General features: G+C 40.1%; 2 protein-coding genes across 3 annotated transcripts in view; both read left to right on the top strand.

The window, feature by feature from the left end:
• CTNND2 (catenin delta 2) overlaps positions 1–23,884 on the top strand; it is a 1,083,336-nt gene that overhangs the window by 116,463 nt on the left and 942,989 nt on the right. The gene's annotated exons all lie outside the window — the stretch shown is intronic.
• On the top strand, positions 13,659–15,283 carry LOC122454429 (mitochondrial import receptor subunit TOM20 homolog). The gene has a single exon (XM_043488913.1). It carries the CDS (start codon positions 13,778–13,780, stop codon positions 14,216–14,218), a length of 441 nt encoding a protein of 146 aa, XP_043344848.1. The 5' UTR covers positions 13,659–13,777; the 3' UTR covers positions 14,219–15,283.

Here is a 23,884-nt window from a genome sequence, read left to right as displayed (position 1 = left end):
CTCCCTCCATAGCCTCTGGAGGAAGATCCTTCCTGCCTTGTCCAGCTTCTGATCACCCCAGGTGCTCCTCTGCTTGTCGATGCATCACTCCAGTCTCTGCCCGTGTCATCACCTGGGGTTCTCCCTCTTGTCACTGACTCCACTTCATCTTCCTTCTCTTTACAAGGATACCTGTCATATTGGATTAAGAGCCCACCTTATTCCAGTGTGATCTCATCATAACTCATTATATCTGCAAAGATTTTGTTTCCGAACAAGGTAACAATCACAAGCACTGCAGGTGGGGTGGTCCTCAAAATGTCATCTTGGGGGGCAAAATTTATCTCAAATACAGCTTTTATGAGTGATGTGTGTGCATTTCCTATGTAAACATTATGCCTTGCTCGGCATGCAAAGGCTGATATATCCAAAGAAACAAATGCTTATGTCTCTGTTCATCAAGGAAAATCATCACAATCACTATTTATAGAAAATCCTGTGTATAGCAGATACTCTATGAGGATTAAATCATTCACTGATTTTAGCAGTGTGCAGAGTAGGTATATTCATTTTACAGAGGAGAAGTAGTTCTTATTTCACACAATAATGATGGGCCATGTCAGATCTGACTCAAAAGTTTGTGCTCCTTGTGTAACTGTATATGACACTGCCATTCAACCAACAGAGCTTGTTAAAGTGTTTGAATGAGCAGTGATAAGCATATGGTGGGCACAAAATGGGTGAAACATAATCAGGGGGTGAGGGGAATGGAAAGGCTCTCAAGCCAGTGACACAGTGTAATTTGAGTTGATGAACCAAGGGGAGGTTATTTTAGAGAAATTTAATGTTGTATAAGCAATATAAGACCCCGATACCCCAAACCTGACCAGTAAGTGAAATTATTGCTCACTTTTAAGCATTGGCACAAAAACCTTAAATGAAATTCAATCACATGAATATGAAAGGATCATAGCAAAGTGAGTTTCATTTCAGACATGCAAGGATGGCTCAATATTAGAAAAGTAAACAGTGAAGCCTACTATATTAATATTAATCAGAAGAAAAGCCTGTGGCTATATCCACTGATGCCTAACATACATTAGATTAAGTATAATACAATGTCATAATTTAAAATGATTATTTTAGCAGAATAATATAGAAGGGAATGTCTTTAATTTCTTAAGGTATTAACAGAAATATCATATTTAGGAGTACAGTATTAGAAGTACTTCCATAAAAACCTGGAATATATATTATGCCTTCTATCATGTGTAATATTCAGCATTATACTTGAGATTTTAGGCAAGTCCTAATACCCCTAATAGATATTGGTAATCCTAATACCCCACCCTAAATATAGGGGATTAAAGGATGGGGAAACAAGAGACATGCGATTATTTGTAGACTTCACATTCATATAACCCAGAAAACACAAGGGAATAACTAACAAGCTATTATCACTAATAAAGTGAGTCCATTAAGCTATCCAGATCCAATCTCAATACACAAAAAAATCAATAGCTTTCCTATGTGCCCGCCATAAATAACTAGAAAATGTAAAGCGGTATGAAGTCCCTTCTAGAAAAACAATAAAAGCATAAGGTACATAGGTAAACTCTTCAAAAATATGCAAAATTTTGGGGAGAAAAATATTTAAATTCCTAGATGTCAATAACAAAACCAGAGGAAAAGGAGATAGGTATCAACTTCATGAATGGTAAGGCTTACTATAGAATCCTTGCATATAGAAGAATTCTTGCGGGACTTCCCTGGTGGTCCAGTGGTTAAAACTCTGCCTTCATGTGATATGTGTGGGTTTGACCCCTGGTTGAGGAGCTAGGATCCCACATACCTCCCAGCCAAAAAACCAAAACATAAAACAGAAGCAATGTTGTAACAAATTCAATAAAGACCTTAAAAATGGTACATGTCAAAAATAAGAAATAAAGAATCTGCCTTCCAAGGCAAGGAACATGGGTTTGATCCCTGGTCCGGGAAGATCCCTCTTGCGGCAGAACAACTAAGCTTGTGCCCAGCAACTACTCAGTCTGAGTGCCACAACTAGAGCGAAGTCTGTGTGCAGACCTGATGCAGCCATAAATAAATAATAAAAAGGGAATTCTTTGTAATATACAAAAGCTCCTCCATCCATGGGAATTTCCAGGGAGGAATACTGGAGTGGGTTGCCATGCCCTTCTCCAGGGGATCTTCCCCACCCGGGGATCGAAGCTGGGTCTCCTGCATTGCAGGGAAATTCTTTACAGTCTGAATCACCAGGGAAGCCCAGAGTTCTTGTCTGCATGTGGCATCACTGGCCCTCTCTGTGGAAAAATGAAATAAAATACTTTGGCTACCTGATGCAAAGAGACGACTCACTGGAAAAGACTGATGCTGGGAAAGATTGATGGCAGAAGGAGATGGGGATGACAGAGGATGAGATGGTTGGATGGCATCCCTGATTCAATGGACTTGAGTTGGAGCAAACTCCAGAAGATGGTGAAGGACAGGGAAGCCTGGTGTGCTGCAAAGAGTTGCATGGGGTCGCAAAGAGTCGGACACGAGTTGGCAACTGAACTGGACTGAACTGATCAGGCCATAACAGGACATGAAGTGAAAGAAACCAATCTGAACAAGCTTTACTGTATGGTTTGAACTGTATGACATTCTGGAAATGGCAGAACTATGAAGACCATAGAAAGATCAGTGATTGCTAGGGGTTGGGGGAGGGAGGGATGAATAGGTGGAACACAGAGGGTTCTAAGGGCAGTGAATACTTTGTATGATGCCATAATAACAGATAAGTATATTTGTCCCAACCTGAAGAATGTGTAACACTGGGACTAAACCATAAGATAAACTGTGTACATTGGGTGATTATGATATGTATATTTATTCATTGTAACAAGTGTACTGCTTTGGTGGAGGATGTTATAATTGGGGAAAATTCTGCATGTGTAGGGGTGGGAAGGTATTGGAAGTCTCTGTACTTTAAACCTCACTTTTGCTATGAATCTTAACTTCCAAAAATAATAATAACAGTTCTGAATGCAAAAAAGCCAAGGAACTCTTTGAATATTCATTCAAAAAATGAATACTGTGATATATATCATTCATATCATAGTGTGAATATGTAAAGAACTCCCATGAATGAATTTTCCAAGGTAACGTAATAAAAATGAAACAGAGGTGGACCATACACACGAGAAGAGATGCTTAAACTTGCTTGCACTCTGAAAGTGCAGACTAGAAGGAAATGCAGTTTTCAGCCACCCAGTTGATGGTAATTGATGTTGGGTAGCTTTCCAGGTGGCGCTAGTGGTAAAGACCCTACCTTCCAGTGCAGGAGAGGTTAAGAGTCTTCGGTTCAGTCCCTGGGTTGGGAAGATTCCCCTGGAGGAGGGCATGGCAATCCACTCTAGTATTCTTGCTTGAAGAATCCCATGGACAGAGGAGCCTGGCGCACTACAGACCATGGGGTCACAAAGAGTCAGTCAGACGTGACTGAAGAGACTTCACGTGCAGTATAATGATCAGCACAAGTGTGGGAAGTCTGGGACTCAAACTGCAGAGCAACTGCTTGGGGAGAAACTTTGGTGAGATTATGTTAAGTTTGTCAGCTGTATCATCGTCCTCCAGCAATTCTGCGGTGTCTCTTTCCTGTATCAGTGATTCTAAAAGTGTATCCGCATTCTGGCAGCATCAGCACCACTTGGGATAATATAAAAAATGCCACGTTTCCAGCCCCACCCTCGGTATACCCAATTAGCAGTTAATGGTTCAGCAGGTCCTTTGGGTGATCCAAATGCCAAAATTTGACAAGCAACATTAGGGCCATTATTAGGGAAATAATAGGGATGACAGCCATGCAATGGAACACTATATACTATAATTAAGAAAATGTGGGATGGATCTGTATGCCTTGCTATGCCAAGTTATACTATTTCTACAAAGCAAGCTATAGAACAGGACATGGAGAGTAGCCATTTATGAATCTAATGCGATTCAGTTTGTTACTAAGGAGAAAGTATTGCATATTATGCATGTACAATAAAGAGAACCACAACACAGGTCTTACTGAGAGTTACTAGCCCAGTATAGACCAACTAGAATCACCATTGCCAAGCGGGGCGTGTGTGACATGGTCTTCAAATTGGGATATGCCCACACCACAGACTACATATTAGGCTTGTGGAGACTATATTCGATTGCTTAAATGTGTAGTTTTTATGGCCCAATGAAAGAAAAAAAAATTAATAATGGGATGACAAAGGGGCTTTTGTTCTATGTATCACATGGCTGTATGCAATGTGTAGTACTCATGATAAACTGAGGGAAGAATTGATACTCTAACATGAAATAATGTACCTCTGTGAATGTTCATTGTCTTATGTTTATTCTGTTTAAAGGTTAATGGAACATGTGTTGTTGTTTTATTTTTAATATCACAGAAACTTGCTGATACTTTGTAATGGGTAGTGAGGGTAAAAAAAAGTTTTATTTGATGATCACAGGTTAAATGATCACTGTTGGAGAAAGTTTCAAACTTCATATTTCCCAGGGAAAAAGGTTTCAGGTTTTCCTAAAATTTTCTGTGATGACAGGTGGCTGTCAGAAATATACTCCATATTTGAAAGGAAAACACATTTAAAACATAGATGTTTAAAAATGGCCTCTAAAAAATGAAGAGTAAGTTAATCGCTTTTATATATGTGATCGTTCTGGAAAGAGCGTTTTGAATGTTTGAAAGGAGTTAGAATGTTAGATTAAATACATGACTTTGTTGCTAAAATCATGTAAGCCATCAGATATTTTTTTTCATATTTTTTCACTTCACAAACCCTGAAATATAAATGCCCTAAGTATTTTTGATGATTCAAGCACAGTTTTATTTGGAATTTGGACCTATCTGTTCAAAACTAGTAACATGGCAGAGCTAAGCAATTGGATGACAGGAATGGAAATAAAAAATTACTACTTCAAGGTCAATAGGATATACCTTAATAATGATAAGTGATAGTTAACCTTAGTCAGTTACAAATGTCATTGATCAAGTATGTGCAGAAAAGTGCTCCCAGCCCCTTTGCAATTCAGCTCTCTCTGCTGTTCTCCCCAATGCTAGTTTCTAATAATTTCTGTATTAAATCTTCCAAAAGTTTCCTTTTCTGGGCTGTCCCATTCATGCACCTCTCACTTTGGCTGATTTTATGGAAGTTGTTGAAAGAGCGTCTCTGTCCTGAGCGTAAGCCCAGGTCAAGGAACTGATTCACAGCCGCCGTGGTCATTAGCCAGGGTCACTTGGTTTCACGTGCATGTACTGCCCGGTGCAATAATGATTTTCATGACATTTATTTCATTAATTCAGAATTTCAGCTAACACAACATCTGTTGGGGACTGGGGTACAGTACCTAAGATGAGCAAAAGAGAATTCCTTTCCCCAAAGTACTGGCGATCTAGGGAGGAAACTGAATATGACAGCTATAAACATAGTCGTGGGGAGAGTCTGGGACCCTCTGGCTCACGTGACCAGCTGGGAGGAGAAGGACTTCAAAGAAAACTTCCAGGAGAAGTAGGATTGGCCAGTTGGAAACAGAGGGCATTCTAGGAGCACACAAAAGCAGGAGAGTAGAGAAGAGTCGAGTTTCGAGAGGAAATAACTGCAGTTTGCCCTGCTCTGGTGGTAAGCTCATCAGCTGCTGGGATCTCCTGCTTTTAGGCAGTTTTTATCATCACGTTATGACCTTGTGCTTCTGAGCCCTGGCCGTGCGCACGCTTGTCTGAGACCCTAACTGCAGCACTACTGAATCAGAAAGTTTAGGTGCGGGGGCCCAGCTGCTGCATTTTTTACATAATTAGTTAATTCTGAGAGAGTAAGACGCTTATTTATGGGAGGGGGTCTGTATTTACTGTTCTTTTGATATTGTAAACTGCTTACATTATAGTCTTTATCTATTTCAGCAGGTATCCATGGTATTCTTAAATATACTGTTTCCAGGCCTTGGTTTTCACTGGAGTTTAAGGCAATACTCTTGTGGATTTGAGCAGACTTCTAGGGTTCCTCACCACCATCTTGATCATAAAGCCATTAGTCTGTTTTAATGTTGAGGAATTAATATTAACAGCCGGACCGTGAAAGTCTTGAATACCATGCTAAGTTATTTAACATTTAAATTCATCAAAAATGTGGATAATCAAACAGAAGAACACTAACCAGAGTTAAAAATGACATATGGCCATCAGGTAATGACTTCAGCTTAAAATCTCCTGAAAATACCTTTAAATTGGGTTTGGATAAGAGAAATATAGTTAGATTTTCAGCTTATCTTCTCCAATGCAGTAATCCAGAAGTGAGCAGCGTTCTACAGAAGAATGTGGGTGTGGGTTCCGTTGCTCAGTCTTGTCTGACTCTTTGAGACCCCATGGACTGTAGCCTACCAGTCTCCACGTCCTACCAGTCCTCCAGTCCATGGGATTCTCCAGGCAAGAATATTGGAGTGACTTGCCATTTCCTTCTCCAGGGGATCTTCCCATCCCAGGGATCTAATCCACATCTTCTGTGTTGACAGGTGGACTCTTTACCGCTGTGTCTCCTGGGAAGCTCGACAGATGAATAGCAGTCAGTTTGTTGGGATATCAGGCATTGATTGCTAGAGCTTTGTCAATACATATTCCCATGTAATATTTTATACATACTTCCATGTAACCACCTTAGAAATGGGACTTGTTCTCAATAGGGAGTAGAAATACTCTTCCAGCAAAATGCAACTGTCTTTTAGGATTCACTTTTGTCTTTCTTATTGAAACTCCACAGGTAGCTGTATAATCTAAATATAAATAATCCTTTCTAACTCAGTTCAGAACTAGAGTCCATATTGTTCAGGCATGCTAACACACGTATGCACAGGTACACACGTGCAGTGAGAGTCCACTATTAAGTGGTGGGAATTTGTGTAAAATCCAATGATTTCTAATATAAACACCCCAAAATTTCAAATGACATTTCAATAATCCTTTCTATTAATTAAAATTTTTAAGATATTCCCAATTCAGCCTGGTGTGAAATAGACAATAAACTTTATAAATGCACTACATAATTAGATCCATTGCAGATGCTATTGGAATAGTCACAACTGGAGAACCTATTTCACAGTGTAGCTATGTTGGTGTATATCTGATTTCCTAGAAAAGTGGCTGAAGCCCAGTGTTTAGTAAATCATGAATTATGATTGTTAACATTGTTGCATTTGTTTTGTCCATGCTTTATTTTCACTTTCTTATCTTCTTCTGAGTTGTAATAGAGTTGGAAACATCTTGTAGGTCTTGATTATGAACAGACTTTTCGATCTAGGTATACATATGCATAATAATTTTGCTTAGCTCTATTTAACTGGAACAGCATATAAAGATACCATTGTTTAATTGAAGAAATTTTTTTAGTAGTACTGAAGACTTTCATTTACAAAAATTTTCAGTAACTTTCCTTCTGTAGTAAATATAACCCAGAAATCCAACATCAGGATGGGGTCATTCTGTCCGTACATATCACAAGTCGATAGCTGATTTTAGTTCTGGAAGACATCTAAGTTGTTCCTATGATGTGGCTTCATTGTTTAACCAACTATTAAGAAAGTAAAGAGTTCCTACCTATGGCGTTTCCATAATCTGACTGCTGGCCCCTATGATATTCTAATGCTTAGAGAAAAGTAAATTCTTGGGCAATAATAAAATTAAAATATGGGTAAACATAAAATTGGCTTCCCTGGTGACTCAGTGGTGAAGAATCCACCTGCCAGTGTAGGATACCCAACCCCGATATGGGTTGGGATGATACCCTGGAGAAGGAAATGGCAACCCATTCCAATATTCCTGCCTGGGAAACCCCATGGACAGAGAATCCTGGCAGGCTACAGTCCCTGGGGTCACAAAGAGTCTGGCACAACTGAGCAACTAAACAACAACAACAGACCTGAATTATCACTGGGGATCACACTCTCAGTATATTAGTTAGTATAACACGAAGACTTTGGGCAATTGAAGATAAATGTTTCTGGGACAGATTGAAGGCAAAAGGAGAAGGGGGAGGCAGAGGATGAGATGGTTAGATAGCATCGCCACTCAATGGACATGAATCTGAGCAAACTTCAGGAGATAGTGAAGGACAGGGAAGCCTGGCCTGCTACAGTGCACAGGGTCACACGGAATCAAGCACAAGGGACTGAACAAATGAACAAACAAGTAAACAAACAAAAAAAGTGAGCGTTATTAAGGAAAAAATGCCAAACCTAGGAGGAGAGAGATTTTGAAGAAGAGGGATTCTTTTTTTTTTTTGCTTTAGTTCCATTTCTTTTATACCAAATAAACTGATTGGCTTTAGTGGTCCTAAGATCGTTTTGTATCATCTTTGTCATTTCTTTTTTGTTCTGCTTCGCATCTGAAAATTGTTTATCTGTATCTTGCTTCAGTCTTTCCTAATTGGAGGAAAGAAGTGAATTTTCAGCATCCGTTAATTTTCATAGTGTCTCTTTGGAAAATGAGTAGCATTTACTTTTCTGGGCTGGGTACCGAGAGACTAAATGTGTAATGCTTTATTTATAATCACTTCAATGATTTATTGAACAGAGAGCACCCTGGGAAGCTCTGTCACTTTAAAAAGTGTTAATAAATTAATAGAGTCACATAAGAAGTCTCTAGGAAATATGCAAATTGGAGAATTCCCTTCTGAGAGGACGGTGTTACACTTTTCTAAAATATAATCACAACAGTTGTAGAAGTGGCTCGTGATGATTGAGAAAGAAAAAGCAGCCCCTGTGGTTCAGGAGCTGTCCTGGCACCCCACACCCCACCTGATGCTCATTAACACCCTGCTTCCGGTTCAGCAGGGTGAGGTGGGCCAGGTATGCATCCTCAACCTGGGTACATAGGAGATGCTCCCGAAGTGCAGTTGCTAACCAGTGCCAGGGAAATACCAGAGTAATGTCTTTTTTAGAAATAGAGCAGGTGACATAATTGAAGGTGGCAAATGGGAAGCCTTGCCTACTTGAAATAGTAGTGCCTACTTGGCAGTTAGCAGTGGAAGCCGTGACTGGATCTGCTTGTCCACTTGTAGTTCCATATATATTGGATCTGACTCTTCCCTGATAGCTCAGTTGGTAAAGAATCCACCTGCAATGCAGGAGACCCCAGTTCAATTCCTGGGTCGGGAAGATCCGCTGGAGAAAGGATAGGCCACCCACTCCAGTATTCTTGGGCTTCCCTTGTGGCTCATCTGGTAAAGAATCCGCCTGCAATGTGGGAGACCTGGGCTTGATCCCTGGGTTGGGAAGATCCCCTGGAGAAGGGACAGGCTACCCACTCCAGTATTCTGGACTAGAGAATTCCGTGGACTGTATAGTCCATGGGGTCGCAAAGAGTTGGACACGTCTGAGCAACTTTCTCTTTCACTTTTCATGCAGTGGGGGAGAAGCTTCTTTGCCAAGCTTTCTCTTGCTACATGGAGGAACACCCACTAGAGAAGTCATCCTAGTTTTTCTCAGCCAACGTGTCACTCCCCTCTCCTTGGGTGACCTGGGAACCCGGACATTGGGCATGTTTGATCCCGCCCCTCTCTCTTTGGGATCTGACTCTTCATTGTCCTGCTTCCTAATTTATTAAGGTGGCTAAAGGCAGCTTCACTTGGTCTCGCTATGTATGTGCTTCAGTGTTGGGACTCCTTCTTATCCACACTACAAGCCTCATTCACCAAAGTCCACTAGGCCTGCATTGCAGGTCAAGTTTCTCTGTCCATTTGCCTGAATTTCGCATCTTCTTTGCAACTGAAGTCTCTGCTGTAGTTCAAAACCTGAGCACTAAACGTGAGTACAGTTTACTCAGCTTCCTAAAATGTCACATCATAGTGAGAGATGGAATATTTCCTGCCGTATCAAAACCTGTGGTCCAGCAGCTCTCATGCTGCTGGTGAGCAGTAGGGAGCTCAGGGTATGAAAAATGCAGGATGCTGGCCCTAGAGAGCCGAGATGCATATGAAAGGAGTGATTTTGGTGAGCCCAGGCCCTTGCATTTTCACATACACAGGAAAGCACTAAATTCCTTAGCTTGGGATATCTGGTTTTCTTTAATTAACAAAAACACTTGCCTTTTGTTGCAAACTTCTATATAATCTGACTCTCTGTGCCCTCCACCCCCACCCCCATCCTCCTGCCTCCTCAGAGCAGTTCTCTCAGGGTTACTTAAGATGCTGTCTCCTGGGCTTGAAGTCCTCAAATTTCCCACTGAATAAAGCTTAACTCTCAACTTTTAGGTTGTGACTACTTTTTAAGCTGACAGTAGATATGGGGGAATTTTTTTCTAAACACAAGAAAGATCAATATGTAGATGGAAAATAAAATTTTAATATAATAAGGAGGTATGATAATGAAATGTGTGAAAGATACTGTACATTTCATGGCAAAACCTAGACAGTTCAAAGATGAAAAAGGTTAAGCCCAAACAAATGATTCTTTTTGGCATGCTGGTTGAATGAATTTTTGGTAGTGATATGTGACCTTTATTAAAATATTCCAGCAGTAGATAACAAAGGATAAAGTTTTATGAGAAAAATATACACATAGGCAAGCTTGTTTTGTGCTACCATGTCGACACAGGATTTGCTTTGATAGGATCTAGATGATGAGTCTACCTTAGACATTTTGTTGCCTCTTCAGTGGATGACTTAGGGTTAGTCTTCAATCTTTTTCCTTATAAAGGAAATTCTAAATCTCATTAAGTTTACAAAAGTTAGCATTTAGTAGAGTAGTAGCTTTTAAACACTGCTGTATGTTAAAATTTCCTCCTCAAATCCAGTCCTCATCCCAGCTCAGTTCCATCAGAATCTTGATACTGAGCAGGGCCCCATGGGGCTCCCAGGCACAAAGCTTTTATGAGTCCCCTTTTCTTTGATTACAGCAAATAACCTTTATTTTTCCTTCATGACATTCCCTAAGTTCCAAGGGGCAGATTCAAGCAGATGGGAGGGGATGCATGATCAGGGACAAGCAGTCAAGAGAAACAAACAGTGTAGCCTTGGGGCTGGCTCCTGATTCCCCATCAGTACCCACAGCAATATCTTTAAGCTGTTTTGCAGATACTGAAACCCCCTCCAGGTGACCGAAGTTAATAATTAATGATGGTTTGCTGCCCACAAGCATGTGGATCCCAGACTGGTTGGAACTTTAAGAATGATGATGCTGACTCCCACTTACCTCACCAACAACCAGTCAAAAGAATGTGTACGAGCTGATCACACCCTCTTTAAACCATTAATATAGAACTTCTCACTACCCTCTCCAGGTTGGGACACACGGTTTTGAGGGCATTAGACTGCCATGGCCCCCTTTGCCTGGCAAAGCAATAGAGCTGTTGTTTTCTACTTCACCCAAAACTCTGTCTCTAAGATTTAATTTGGTGTCGAGGTACAGAGGCCAGATTCATCTTTAATCTGTTGGGACAAGGACTTAGGTGTCAATATATATTTTTAAAAATCCAGATCCCAGTGTATGGACAAGTCAAAGAACTAGTGAAGCAATATTTTAAAAGTAACATACCAACAGTCAGCGTTTAGAAATTAGAGAGACATGATGGGTACCAGATACATAGCCATGTGATAAAAATGTGCTCATTGCGATACATTATGAATGCCATTCGGTGTGGAGAACTCCAGGATAAAAGACTGTGAATAATTTTTTTTTTGCATAGATGATAAATCAGTTGTCAGCCTGTGTGAATTATCTAATGTGTAAATTGTTTCTTAAGCATATTTCTGAGAAAAGCAGATGTTTGCTGTTGCATGTTAATCTTCATTTCAAAAACCTGTCTTAACATAGGTTATGTTCAGACAGCATCCTACAGTTTTTTTCAAGTATTCTCCAAATTATAAGACTCAACTGCAAAAAGACATTTGATGTGCAGTGAAAAGTGAAAGTATGACCTTTGGGAAAGGGACTCTCAACCTTCGATTGTAAGCAAACCATCGACAGGGCCCAGTATTGTTCATTTCTTGCATTTCTCAGATCCTTAATGCTTGCTTTTTTCTCCATTAAACTCTCAATTCTTGGAAAGCAATCATGGTAGGGAATTTATAGAACAGAATGATGCAGTGTGTAAGGGCAACATGAAATTGAAAAGGCATGGCCTTTATTTATTCATCTGGGGGGACTTCAAGCTGGGTTGTATTTGGTTCCCTCCTCTGTAAATGGAATTAGTGTCCCCTGTGTTAGCAACATGCCTGGAAAGTTAGGTGAGATAGTATTTGTAAAACACCTAGGGGCTATAGTAACATATGTATGTTAACATAGTTCTTTTCCATATGCATTTTGAAAACAGTTTATCAGTATATTTACGTAAAGCAGTGGCTGTAAAAGGAAATAAAGTAGTTGACTTGGCACAGAAGTTAAGGATGTTATTATATTTAAAGTTGAAAGAAATGGAGAGTCCTTGATTGGTTAAATAAATTCTTGTAGAGTAGAACTCAATACATTAAAAAAAAAAAGCAACCCAATCATATTATAAAATGGGCAGAAGACCTAAATAGATATTTCCCCAAAGAAGACATACAGATGGCTAATGAGCACATGAAAAGATGCTCAACATTGCTAATTATTGTTGTTGTTTAGTCACCCAGTCATGCCCGATTCTGTGAGACCCCATGAACTGCAGCATTCCAGGCTTGTCCATCCCTCACCATCTCCCAAAGTTTGCCCAAGTTCATGACGATTGCATTAGTGATGCCATCTAGCCATCTAATCCTCTGACACCCTCTTCTCCTTCTGCCCTCTATGTTTCCTAGCATCAGGGACTTTTCCAATGAATCAGCTATTTGTATCAGATGACCAAAATACTGGAATTTCAACTTCAGCATCAGTCCTTCCAATGAGTACTCAGGGTTGATTTCCCTTAAGATTATCTGGTTTGATCTCCTTGCTGTCTAAGGGACTATCAGGAATCTTCTCCAGCACTGTGGTTTGAAGGCATCAATTCTTCGGCTCTCCACTACCTTTGCAGTCCAGCTCACAACCGTACGTGACCACTGGGAAAAGCATAGCCTTGACTGTACGGACCTTTGTCCATGGAGTAATGTGTCTGCTTTTCAACACACTATCTAGGTTTGTCATAGCTTTTCTGCCAAGAAACAAACATCTTCTGATTTCATGGCTGCAGTCACCATCCACAGTGATTTTAGAGCCCAAGAAGAGGAAATCTGTCACTACTTCCACCTTTTCCCCTTCTATCTGCCTTGCAGTAATGGGGCCAGATGCCATGATCTTAGTTTTTGTTTTTGTTTTTTTATTTAGTCTTTAGCCAGCTCTTTCACTCTCCTCTTTCACCCTCATCAAGAGGCTCTTTAGTTCCTCCTCACTTTCTGCTATTAGGGTGGTATCATCCACATATCTGAGGTTGTTGATGTTTCTGCTGTGTGTCTTGATTCCAGCTTGTAACTAACTCATCCGGTCCGGCATTTGTCATGATGTGCTCAGCGTATAGATTAAGCAAACAGGGTGACAGCAGACAGCCCCATTGCACTCCTTTCTCAATCTTGAACCAATCAATTGTTCCATACAGAGTTTGAGCTGTTACTTCTTGACTCAGACAGATTTCTCAAGAGACAGGTAAGATGGTCTGGTATCTCCATCTCTTCAAGAGCTTTCCACCTTTCCGCGTCCCTCGCGGCGGGCGGCGGGGCTGAGCCGCGCACTCGGATCCGAAGCTTCGCGGTCAACGGCTTATTTGCGGGCCCCGCCGCAGCCGACCCGGCTCTTCGGTGGAGAGATGATGGTGGGCCGGAACAGCGCCATCGCCGCCGGCGTGTGCGGGGCCCTTTTCATAGGTTACTGCATTTATTTCGACCGCAAGAGACGGAGTGACCCCAACTTCAAGAACAGGCTGCGAGAACGAAGAAAGAAACAAAAGCTTGCCAAGGAGAGAGCTGGGCTTTCCAAGTTACCTGACCTTAAAGATGCTGAAGCCGTTCAGAAATTCTTTCTAGAAGAAATACAACTTGGTGAAGAATTACTAGCTCAAGGTGAATATGAGAAGGGTGTGGACCATCTGACAAATGCAATTGCTGTGTGTGGACAGCCACAGCAGTTACTGCAAGTGTTGCAACAAACTCTTCCACCACCAGTGTTCCAGATGCTTCTGACTAAGCTCCCAACAATTAATCAGAGAATTGTAAGTGCTCAGAGCTTGGCTGAAGATGATGTGGAATAAGAAACAAATATCAACATAATGATATCAATTAAAACATATTTTTAAAATCTTAACTCGGAAGATGATCGGCTCTGGGGGAGTAAGGGCAGATGAGCTTGTTATGGACTGTCCTCCACAGTGAAGTCTACCAAAGTTAATTTTTACTTTGTGTAGATCCATTTGTCTGTTTTATTTATTTTTCCCAGTGAAAAGTGTATTTTGACAGAGAGCTTTTCATTTTATAAATACACTATGAATTACTGAAACATGCATTTTGTTTATTCCTAAAATGTGTAATTAGAATGTACATATAACATCCCATTACTTACATTAAAAATACCCAGTGCTCAGTTTTGAAAGATAGGCCCAAAAAAGTGTAGAAGAAAACTGAAGAATATACTTGTTTTGCTCTTCATCAGAAAGTTGGCTGGAAACTTGTGTTGATCAAAACTGAGCATTAAAATAAGAGATTATTTCTTTCCATTTAATCTCTTAAATATGTGTAATGTGCTGCTATGCTATAATAACAACTTCACCCCCACCCTTGAAATGTTTTCTTTAAATCAGTGGGTTTGATGTGTTCTGGATATTTATCTCGTTGTATTTTAGATACATGTAGTTGCAGATAGCACCAGGAATTAGACGTCTGTACATTCTTAATCTGGCTGAGTAAGCTTTACCAGTTAATGTCTGCCCACTTGCCTCATATATAAACTGAGGAAATGGGTCTGCTAATTCAGCTTCTAATTCCTTTGGTTCTGTGCAGCGTTTTCAGATCCCTCTTTCTGAGGGAAATACCTGTTTGGGCCGCCAGCCCTTGCATTTTTTTATACTCTGAATTTTGCATGCTTGCCTGACTTAGTATTTCTGAATTGGTTTTTTAAAAGGTATAACGTGTTGATTTTCACTGAAATCATGGTTCTGTCACTACTTTTGTAAGTTAACCTGAAACGTAACCTTCACGGTAACTGGGACGATATGCTTGTAAAAGTGTTTGTTCCCTTTTGCTTTTCTCCTCAGTGTACCTCCTTAATCCCCTCCCAGCCCTTATCTTGTGTGAGAATAAGGTATAACTTTGTGGCTGAAGACTTGAATGAAGATAATGGGACCTTTTATTCTCTAAATAGTGACGTATTATCTGCAGCCACAGATTGAATATCAGACCTAAGAATAAAGATCCTTGGTACTTAAAAAAAAAAAAAAAAAAAAAAGAGCTTTCCACAGTTTATTATGGTCCACACAGTCAAGAATTTTGTGTAGTTGCTAAAGCAGAGGTAGATGTTTTGGGGGGAATTTCCTAGCTTTCTCTGTGATCCAGCAAATGTCAGCAAGTTGATCTCTGGTTCCTCTTCCTTTTCTAAATCCAGACTGGACATCTGGAAGTTCTTGCTTTGCATAATGCTGAAGCCTAGCATTGCAGGATTTTAAGCGTGACCTTACTAGCATGGGAGGATGAGCGCAGTTGTCCGATGGTTAGCACCGTTTGTTATTTATAGACTTTTTAGTGGTGGACATTTGACCAGTGTGGGGTGATACCTCATTGTAGTTTTGATTTGCACTTCTCTAATAATTAGCAGATATGTATATATACGTGTGTGTGCATATCTGAGTGATTTTGCTGTAAACCAGAAATTAACACAGCATAGTAAATCATGTATACTTCAATATATCAAAGATTTTAAATTAAATTTTCAAACATTAAAAGAAAAAATAATTCTTGTAAAAATCCATGGTCCCAGGTACTTTACTTTCCTTGTTTTCCAGCTAAGTGGGAAATGCCTGGCCAACTCATGATGGGCTCTGTGGCTCACTGGCCATGTCACTGCCTGTTTCCTTGTAGGGCTGGCCTTGGGGAAGCCTTAGGGAAGGAAAGCCTGCGATTTCCAAGCATCTCCAGCTTCAACTTTTGGTACCACCTTCATGGCATCAAGGAAACACTCCTGCCACCCTCTCTCCACCTCTGTATCCTTCTCCTTGTGGGAGCCAGTGAATGTCTCTGTAACTAGGAGTGGGCATGCTAGGTGGGGTCGTCTCTTAACTGGGGATGGAGGTCCATGGATTCAGTCACATTCTGCCTTCAGAGGTGTGCCAGCTGGGGGCGCTCACTCAGAGGTGATGCGAGATGCCACATCACAGAATAAGTCAGCAAGGTCTCTGCGCTCTCCGGTCAGGAGGGTGGCAGGAGGACTCACGGTGGCCTTGAAGGGTAGTGCACTGTGATCAGAGGCCATTCTTCCCCACCTTCACCAGGTGGAGGGTGCTGAGGGGGCCCTGGAGGGTGTCTGAGGTCATGACAGTGACTGGCAGAGGTGGGGAATGCCAGCACAAGCGGAGCTTGACATCATCCTCCCTAGTCTTGCTAAAGTTGACCTTCTGGAAGAAGTATGATGATGGGTCTCTGGCATTGCATTGAATTTTGGCCTCTAGGAGGTGTGAAGGTTGGGTCCCACTGTGCCCTGGGCTCAGAATTGGGCTATAGAAGGCAGATGAGATGGGACCTCTTGGCTTCCCAGGAGACACAGCGGTGCGTTGCTCCAGGCCTGTGACTTGAAGGTTGTGGCCGGATTGAGGGGTGGGACGGGTGACCTGGATGGCTTGCTCCCACCTCTGCAGGATCTTCTGATGCCCAGGGCAAGTACTGTGGTCAGACCTGCTGTCATGTGGCATAGGAGAGCTCCTCTTTCCAGGAGCTAGACACGTATAGACTCTTCCAGAAAGGGGATGTCACACTCAGCAGGGAAAGTCATCTGAAGCCCCTTAAAAAAATTCCTCCCCTTGTCCTTTTCCAAAACCTGGAAAAGGAAGAAAGAGAAGAGATAGGTTGCAGGGTGTAGCCTCCATCCTCTGTACAGTAATAAATAGAAGATTCACTTGAGAATGATGTTGGAGTCTTAAAATCGACAAGCATTAGGTCTGATTAGCTGAAATAAGACTGCTTCAGTAACCAAGTCAATGAAAATTTAATAAATTGGACTGAGCTGTCTTGAAGCAAAGCAGTCACCCAGCAGGAAAGGTAAGATTGACAAATCACAGCAGGTAGAAGTTACTGGAAAAAAGAAAACCATTTGATATTTATACATCAACAACTGGCAACTTCTCATGTAACCAAGAATAGGTATTTTAAGTCAGGAGAAGCTGTGATAATGGCTGGCCACCATCTAAATGACTTACTGGGTCTGCCAACTCCTTACCAATGTTCTAACCCTTGTCATCACCCAGTTGTAATCCAGTAGTTAACCAGGTTATATGCAGATTGATACCAGCAGCTTTCTGGGTGCTCTCTGTACAAGACTCCTGAGATTCCCCCTCCCCTCAGAGCTGCTTTGTCCCCTTATGTTACCGTGTGTTCAGTTGCTCAGTCGTGTCCAACTCTTTGTGACCCCATGGACTGTAGCCCACTAGGCTCCTCTGTCCATGGAATTTTCCAGGCAAGAATACTGGTATGGGTTGCCATTTCCTTTTCCAGGGTATCTTCCCTACTCAGGGATTGAACCTTCATCTCTTGAGTCTCCTGCATTGGCAGGTGGATTCTTTACCAATAGTGCAACCTGGGAAGCCCTTATGCTACCATAAATTGGTAATTTAGCTAAACAGCATGTAAACCAATGGGATAGAAGAGCAAAGTGAAAGCTATTGTTTCAGTGAAACAACACAATAAGTGCTGAAGGTGAGAATCAAAAGATAGCTATTGGTTTAGAGTGTGTTATGGTTAAAAAAAAAAATCATAAACAATCCAAAATTGGTCTCCATTCAATTTATTTCAGAGTTTTATTATTTCATCCAGCCACCATTTTCAAATAATGGAATGTGAACTCAGAGCACCCACCATGCCCACAGATAATGTGTAAAGGTAACCTGACCTTCTGGTCCAGGCTCAGACCTCAAAGTAGCCTGTTCTTCCAGAGAAGGATGGGAGATGAGGGGGCTTCCTTGGTGGTTCAGTGGTTAAGAATCCAGCTGCCAGTGCAGGGACTGGGGTTCGATCCCTGATTCGCGAAGATCTCTCATGACTTGGAGCAACTAAGCCCGTATGCCACAACTACTGAGCCTGTGCTCTGGAGCTCAGGAGCCACAACCGCTGAAGCCCACATACCCTAGAGCCCACGCTCCACAACAAGAGAAGCCACCACAACGAGAAGCCGGCGCACATAAACTAGAGAGTAGCCCCCGCTTGCCACAGCTAGAGAAAGCCCTCGCGCGCAGCAGTGAAGACCCAGTACAGCCAAAAATAAATTAAAAAAAAAAAAAAGATGGGAGATTATGTGTATATTTTGTTCTAAGTTTAAAATTATATTAGGGGATGTATCTATTTCTGTCAGTTTTTAAAATCATAACTGATTCTTTGGCATTTAAAAAGTAAGCTTTCTTATTTTAGAACACTTTACAATTTATAGAAAAATTGTGAAGATAATATATAGTTTCACTATGCTTCACACCCAATTTTCCCTCCTATTCATATCTTACGTACTTATATTCCATTTGTCACAGATAATGAACCAATATTGATACGTTATTACCAACTTAAGGCCATGTGTGTGAGCAGTTGCTCAGTCATGTCCAGCTCTTTGTGACGCCATGGACTGTAGCCTGCCAGGCTCCTCTATCCATGGGATTCTCCAGGCAAGAACACTGGAGTGGGTAGCCATTCCCTTCTCCAAGGGGTTGTCCCATCCCGGGGATCGAACCTGTGTCTCTTATGTCTCCTGCATTGGCAGGCAGATTCTTTAATGCTAGCGCCATCTGGGAAGACCACTTAAAGGCCATAGTTTATCCAGATTTCTTCACACTTTTCCTCACATTTTTCTGTTCCAGGGTCCCGTCCAAGATTCCACGTTACATTTAATAGTCATGTCTCCTTAGGTTCCTCTTAGCTGTGCAGTTTTCCTGACTTTCCTTATTTTTGATACCTTCACAGTTTGAGGTCACATATTTTTTGGAATATCCTTCCACTGGGATTTATTTGATGTTTCTCTCATGAGTAGTCTGTAGCTGTAGGGTTTGGAAGGAATACAAAGGAATACAGGGATACAGAACCATTTCCATCACATCCTATTAAAAGTATGTTCTGTCAATATAACTTGTCTCCATTGATGTTGACCTTGATTCCCAGACTGGAGTTGCTGCTGAATCACCTGAACAACTCACTGACCTGGACAACTTATCCTTGGGCCTGGAGATTTTGGTTCCAGAATTAAAAGATTTGATAGTGGGTAGTTGATACATATAGTGCAAGAACTGGCATGCAGTAAATACCATTAAGATCTTTGGGCTCTGAATTATTTTAACTCTGGGACCATCTTAGAACCAAATGCCGGGTGTAGAAACTTAAAAGTTTATGGTGCAGACTGGTTCTCAAATACTCGGGTATATCAGAATTACATGGGATAGCTAATAAAAAATGAGGACCTGGGCTTTTGTATTTTTTTTACTAAGATTTTCAGGTGAATTTTGATATGGCTGATGTTTGGGAACTAAAATTGTTGGATGCAGGATAACTTTACTACAGAAGGTGCCTGTTTTTTTCCTATCAAGCACTCAGTTCCCTACTTCAGGCACAAGCCCCCAAATACTTATGAGAGGAGCCCACCATTCCCAGTTTTCATGATGGCCAGTCTAAGATTAGGGCTTCCCAGGTTTTGCCAGTCATAAAGAACCTATCTGCCAATCAGGAGACATAAGAGGTGCAGGTTTGATCCCTGGGTCAAGAATATCCCCTGGAGAAGGGAATGGCAACCCACTCCAGTATTCTTGCCTGGAAAATTTCACGGATAGAGGAGCCTGGTGGGCTGCAGTCCACGGGGTCACAAAGAGTCGGACACGACTGAGCGACTAACACCCACACCCATCCCAGTTTTAATGGTAGCTTCTTCTAAGAGTCACAAATGAAGCTCTGACCCAAGCCTGGCTTATCAGCCAGCTCATGTTTGTTGTCTCAGAACTTGATCTAGGATTGGAAAGATAAACCAAGTCAATCTTATTCACTGGAGTTAAGCATATTGAATGGGAAAAGTGAATATAAATGCTGCTTCTAACACTTTCAGTGTATTGAACATGGACATATGAAATGCCAAGGTAAACCTGACTCAAGAAAAGTTTTGTAATCAATAGTCAAAGAACTTATTATGTAGTTATAGGCTGAACGCCATCTTTGGACTCATAATAGATGGTTATAGTTAAAGGAATGGTATTCAAAACCTTGTTTATTGAAGAGTAAGGTGATTCATTTGTAGCTGAGAGGCAAATTCACTTGTCAAGAGATGTTTCTTGACAATTCACTCATGTGAAGGTCAATTAGGATAATTTTATTTAAACAACTCATTGAGTATATTAAAGCAGAGTATTAGAAAGGGAGGATATGCTTATACAATTAGTTTTTTGAAATAGCAAAATTATATGACACCTATATGTCAGGAGCATTACTTATTTGTTGAGACTCACTTAATGAATGTGCATGCTTTTCAATAAATAATCATCCTCTAGATAATCCTTTTTGAAAATCTGGATTTTATATACTGTTTTCATTGAAAGCACCAATAGCCAGTAGTATAAGTTACTTAACATTTATTAGAGAATGCTTGCATGTTCTCAGCTATTCAGTTATTTTGATCTTTATTATGAAAAAATTGAAACTATAGAATATTTACATATAAAATATTTCTATCCTTTAGTATTCAAGAATATGTCCTAAAAAAAAAAAAAGGAATGAGCAATTTTTGCTTGCTCTGTGATTAACCTGGGAACATCTTGCTAGGATAAAGCATCATGTAAGAGCTACAATTAGATATATTTTGTGTGAAAATCCCAGATCAGTCACTTACCAGCTGTTTTTGAGATTGAGTATGTTGATTAATTTTCCTAAGTCTTGGTTTTCCCATCTATGAAGTGATTGAGATTTTCAGTATTACATTTCTGATTCTGTGAATAAAACTGCAACAAGCCTATCAATAGTACATATTAAGATAATAGTAGCTCTAATTTTAGACTCTCATCTGTTGCATCTATAACTTTTCCCCTCCCTGTTCCTCTGGAAACACTTGTGTTCTCAGCTGGGGCTTGGGGTTAGGATTTCATTTAACAGAAACACTTGCCAGAACTAAAGATCCTGCATGCTGCAGAGACCTGGCCCAGCCAAATAAATACATAAATCAAAAAGAAGGTAATTTTTAAAAGCTTCACTCCCCCCCCCCACCCTTTAACAGAGGCATTTAGTACCACAGATGTCCTCTTCCTCTATATTGTTGTCTCTGACTGCACCTTAAAAGACAAGATGTGTGTTTTAAGGTAGAGAAAGAAAATTACAATGAAAGTGAGAAATGAGGCTGTGACTGCATTTCCAGCTGAGCAGTGTCATAGTTGGAAAGTTGCCAGCATTTGAAGTTAGTTTTTAAGGACTGTCTCTCCTATGTGCTGAAAAGCACAAGGTAACACAAAAAAGTAGTATTCTCCAGTTGAAAAAATCCATTCCTTTGATCAAGAGTGATATATATATTATTATTTCCATTTCACATGAGAATTTCAGTGACTATAAAAATATAATCACCATGACCAGCATAGAAACCAGTGTTTCAGACAAAAGCCAGCATTGGTTTGTTTTCTATCGACAAATAAGCAAATTGATTTAGGCTTGAAATATATTCCAATGAAATCTTCTGTGTATTGAAAAATTAATGACATAGTAACATGAAAGTTTATTTAGTTTTTCTCTTTTGGTTATACTTTAATTTCCTTCCATTCAGTATTATTTGATGACCAGTTTCTACCTCAGTTCAGTTCGGTTCATTTGCTCTGTCCTGTCCGACTCTTTGTGACCCCATGGACCGCAGCATGCCAGGCCTCCGTGTCCATCACCAACTCCCAGAACTTGGGTTTCTACCTACATTAGATTAATGTACTATCATTTTTTTTCTTGACATGTTCAGTATTTTATCTCCTTTAACAAATGTTCAGAACAGCAAGTGCAAAATTTAAAAGATAATGTCTATGGATCAACCTTATTGTTCATTCCTTTAGCATTAAAAAATAATAATTGAGTGGCTTCTACATGATTTCTTTTTAAAATTGATTGGGCGTAAATTTGCACAATTTTCTTGTGCTTTTTTATTAGAGCCTGATACATGGAAACAAGTTATATAGCAAAAAAATTATGAGACTTCTATCCTTAAACAGCATAAGGCTAGGGCTGAGCTTGGCGTAACTAACTCTGTGCCACTATATTTTCCAAATCAATTGGCTATGTTATTTATTTAATAAAAATTAGCTGTTTTGAGCAATATTTCAATACTGCACAAAACTGGAAAGCCATAAAGTCTGAATTTTACCTTTTGAGAAAATGACTGCATTCGCATCAGCTTGAGGACATATTTAAATTTACTTGTGGATGCATTTTTTTTTCTGGTACTTTCTCACATGGGTGAGTGAAGCCTAGCAGATTACTGACAGGAAGTTGAGGGTTTTCAGTGGCCGCTACTGGTATTTGAGGTTGATTTCATGGTGGACAGTCACTGTTCAACACAAAAAAAACCTCCCTCTGTGATGCTGTCAATCCAATTTTGCACTAATGCCAGATAGTCTGATTCAGGATGATGACTTAGGTCATCTTATATTCAGCACTTTGAGATAAGAGTACATCTCCCTTAACTAATCCATTGCATAATTTATTTCAGATTCTATAACTGTTGCAAGTTTGACTTAGGATGAGTCATTCAGAAGAGGTAGAAGATGAATTCATATGACACATATCTTGCCCCTTGAACCATATTCTAATATAGTATTTTCAAATTCTGCCCCAGATTTTCAGGATCTCTGATTCCTCCATTAGCAGAAGAACTTTGTTCTATCTGTTGGGATTTGTGTGACATTTCATTGGAAAAAAAGATTCAGTGGTCAAAAGATCAGATGGCTATGTCTGCTCTTTTGAAATTAAAAGAGATTTACCACTTTTTTATAGAAAAGGACTACTATGTGCTTAATCTATATTTTATTTTTTAAAACAAAGTTCTTCACCATTTAGGTTTCATATACCTCTTTAAGAATTTTATAGAAGCTTTGAGACTTCTTAGTAAAATTCACAAGTGTATAAGCATACAACTTTTCAGAGATAACTTAAAATATTTGAAGTCCAATGTAAGCACTGGGAGCCCAGGTTAAGAACTCGTATCTAAATTTTATATCGTTCTTATTAATTCTATCATCAGAAAACCTGAGACAAAATGCCTCGTCACTTGACTTTATAGACTTTCTCAAAATGAATTCAATAGAGATGTAATTTTGACTCTAAAAATAAAATTTTAGAAATAGTTGAGAAAATGTAAGCATAGAATAGCAGAAAAGAGTCAAAGAATGAATCAAGGTTAAAACTTCAAATTTCTTAGTAGCAAAGTCAATACATACATAAGCTAGTTAGAGAGCTTATGTGTCTCTTGTATAAGGAACCATCCATAAGAAAATCAGAGTCACAAATAGTAAGAAAATGGGTAAAGACCATGAATGTGCAAATTGCAAAATGACAAAAATGGTGAGGGGGGTGCGGGGGTGGTATTCATTTTCCCTAGTAGTTAAAACTATGAGGTAACTGTTTGTCCTTCAAATCAACAAACTTAACAAAAAAGAAAAAAAATCTTGGTACCCATCTTGGCATTCTCATTTTCCTGCTGAGCCCATAAATCACACAATCTGTCTAGAGTGAGA

The sequence above is a fragment of the Cervus canadensis genome, chromosome 16 (assembly GCF_019320065.1).
Source record: "Cervus canadensis isolate Bull #8, Minnesota chromosome 16, ASM1932006v1, whole genome shotgun sequence".
NCBI lineage: Eukaryota > Metazoa > Chordata > Mammalia > Artiodactyla > Cervidae > Cervus > Cervus canadensis.
The sequence above is the reverse complement of the archived record's forward strand: the minus strand, read 5'-3'. Positions and strand labels throughout refer to the sequence as shown.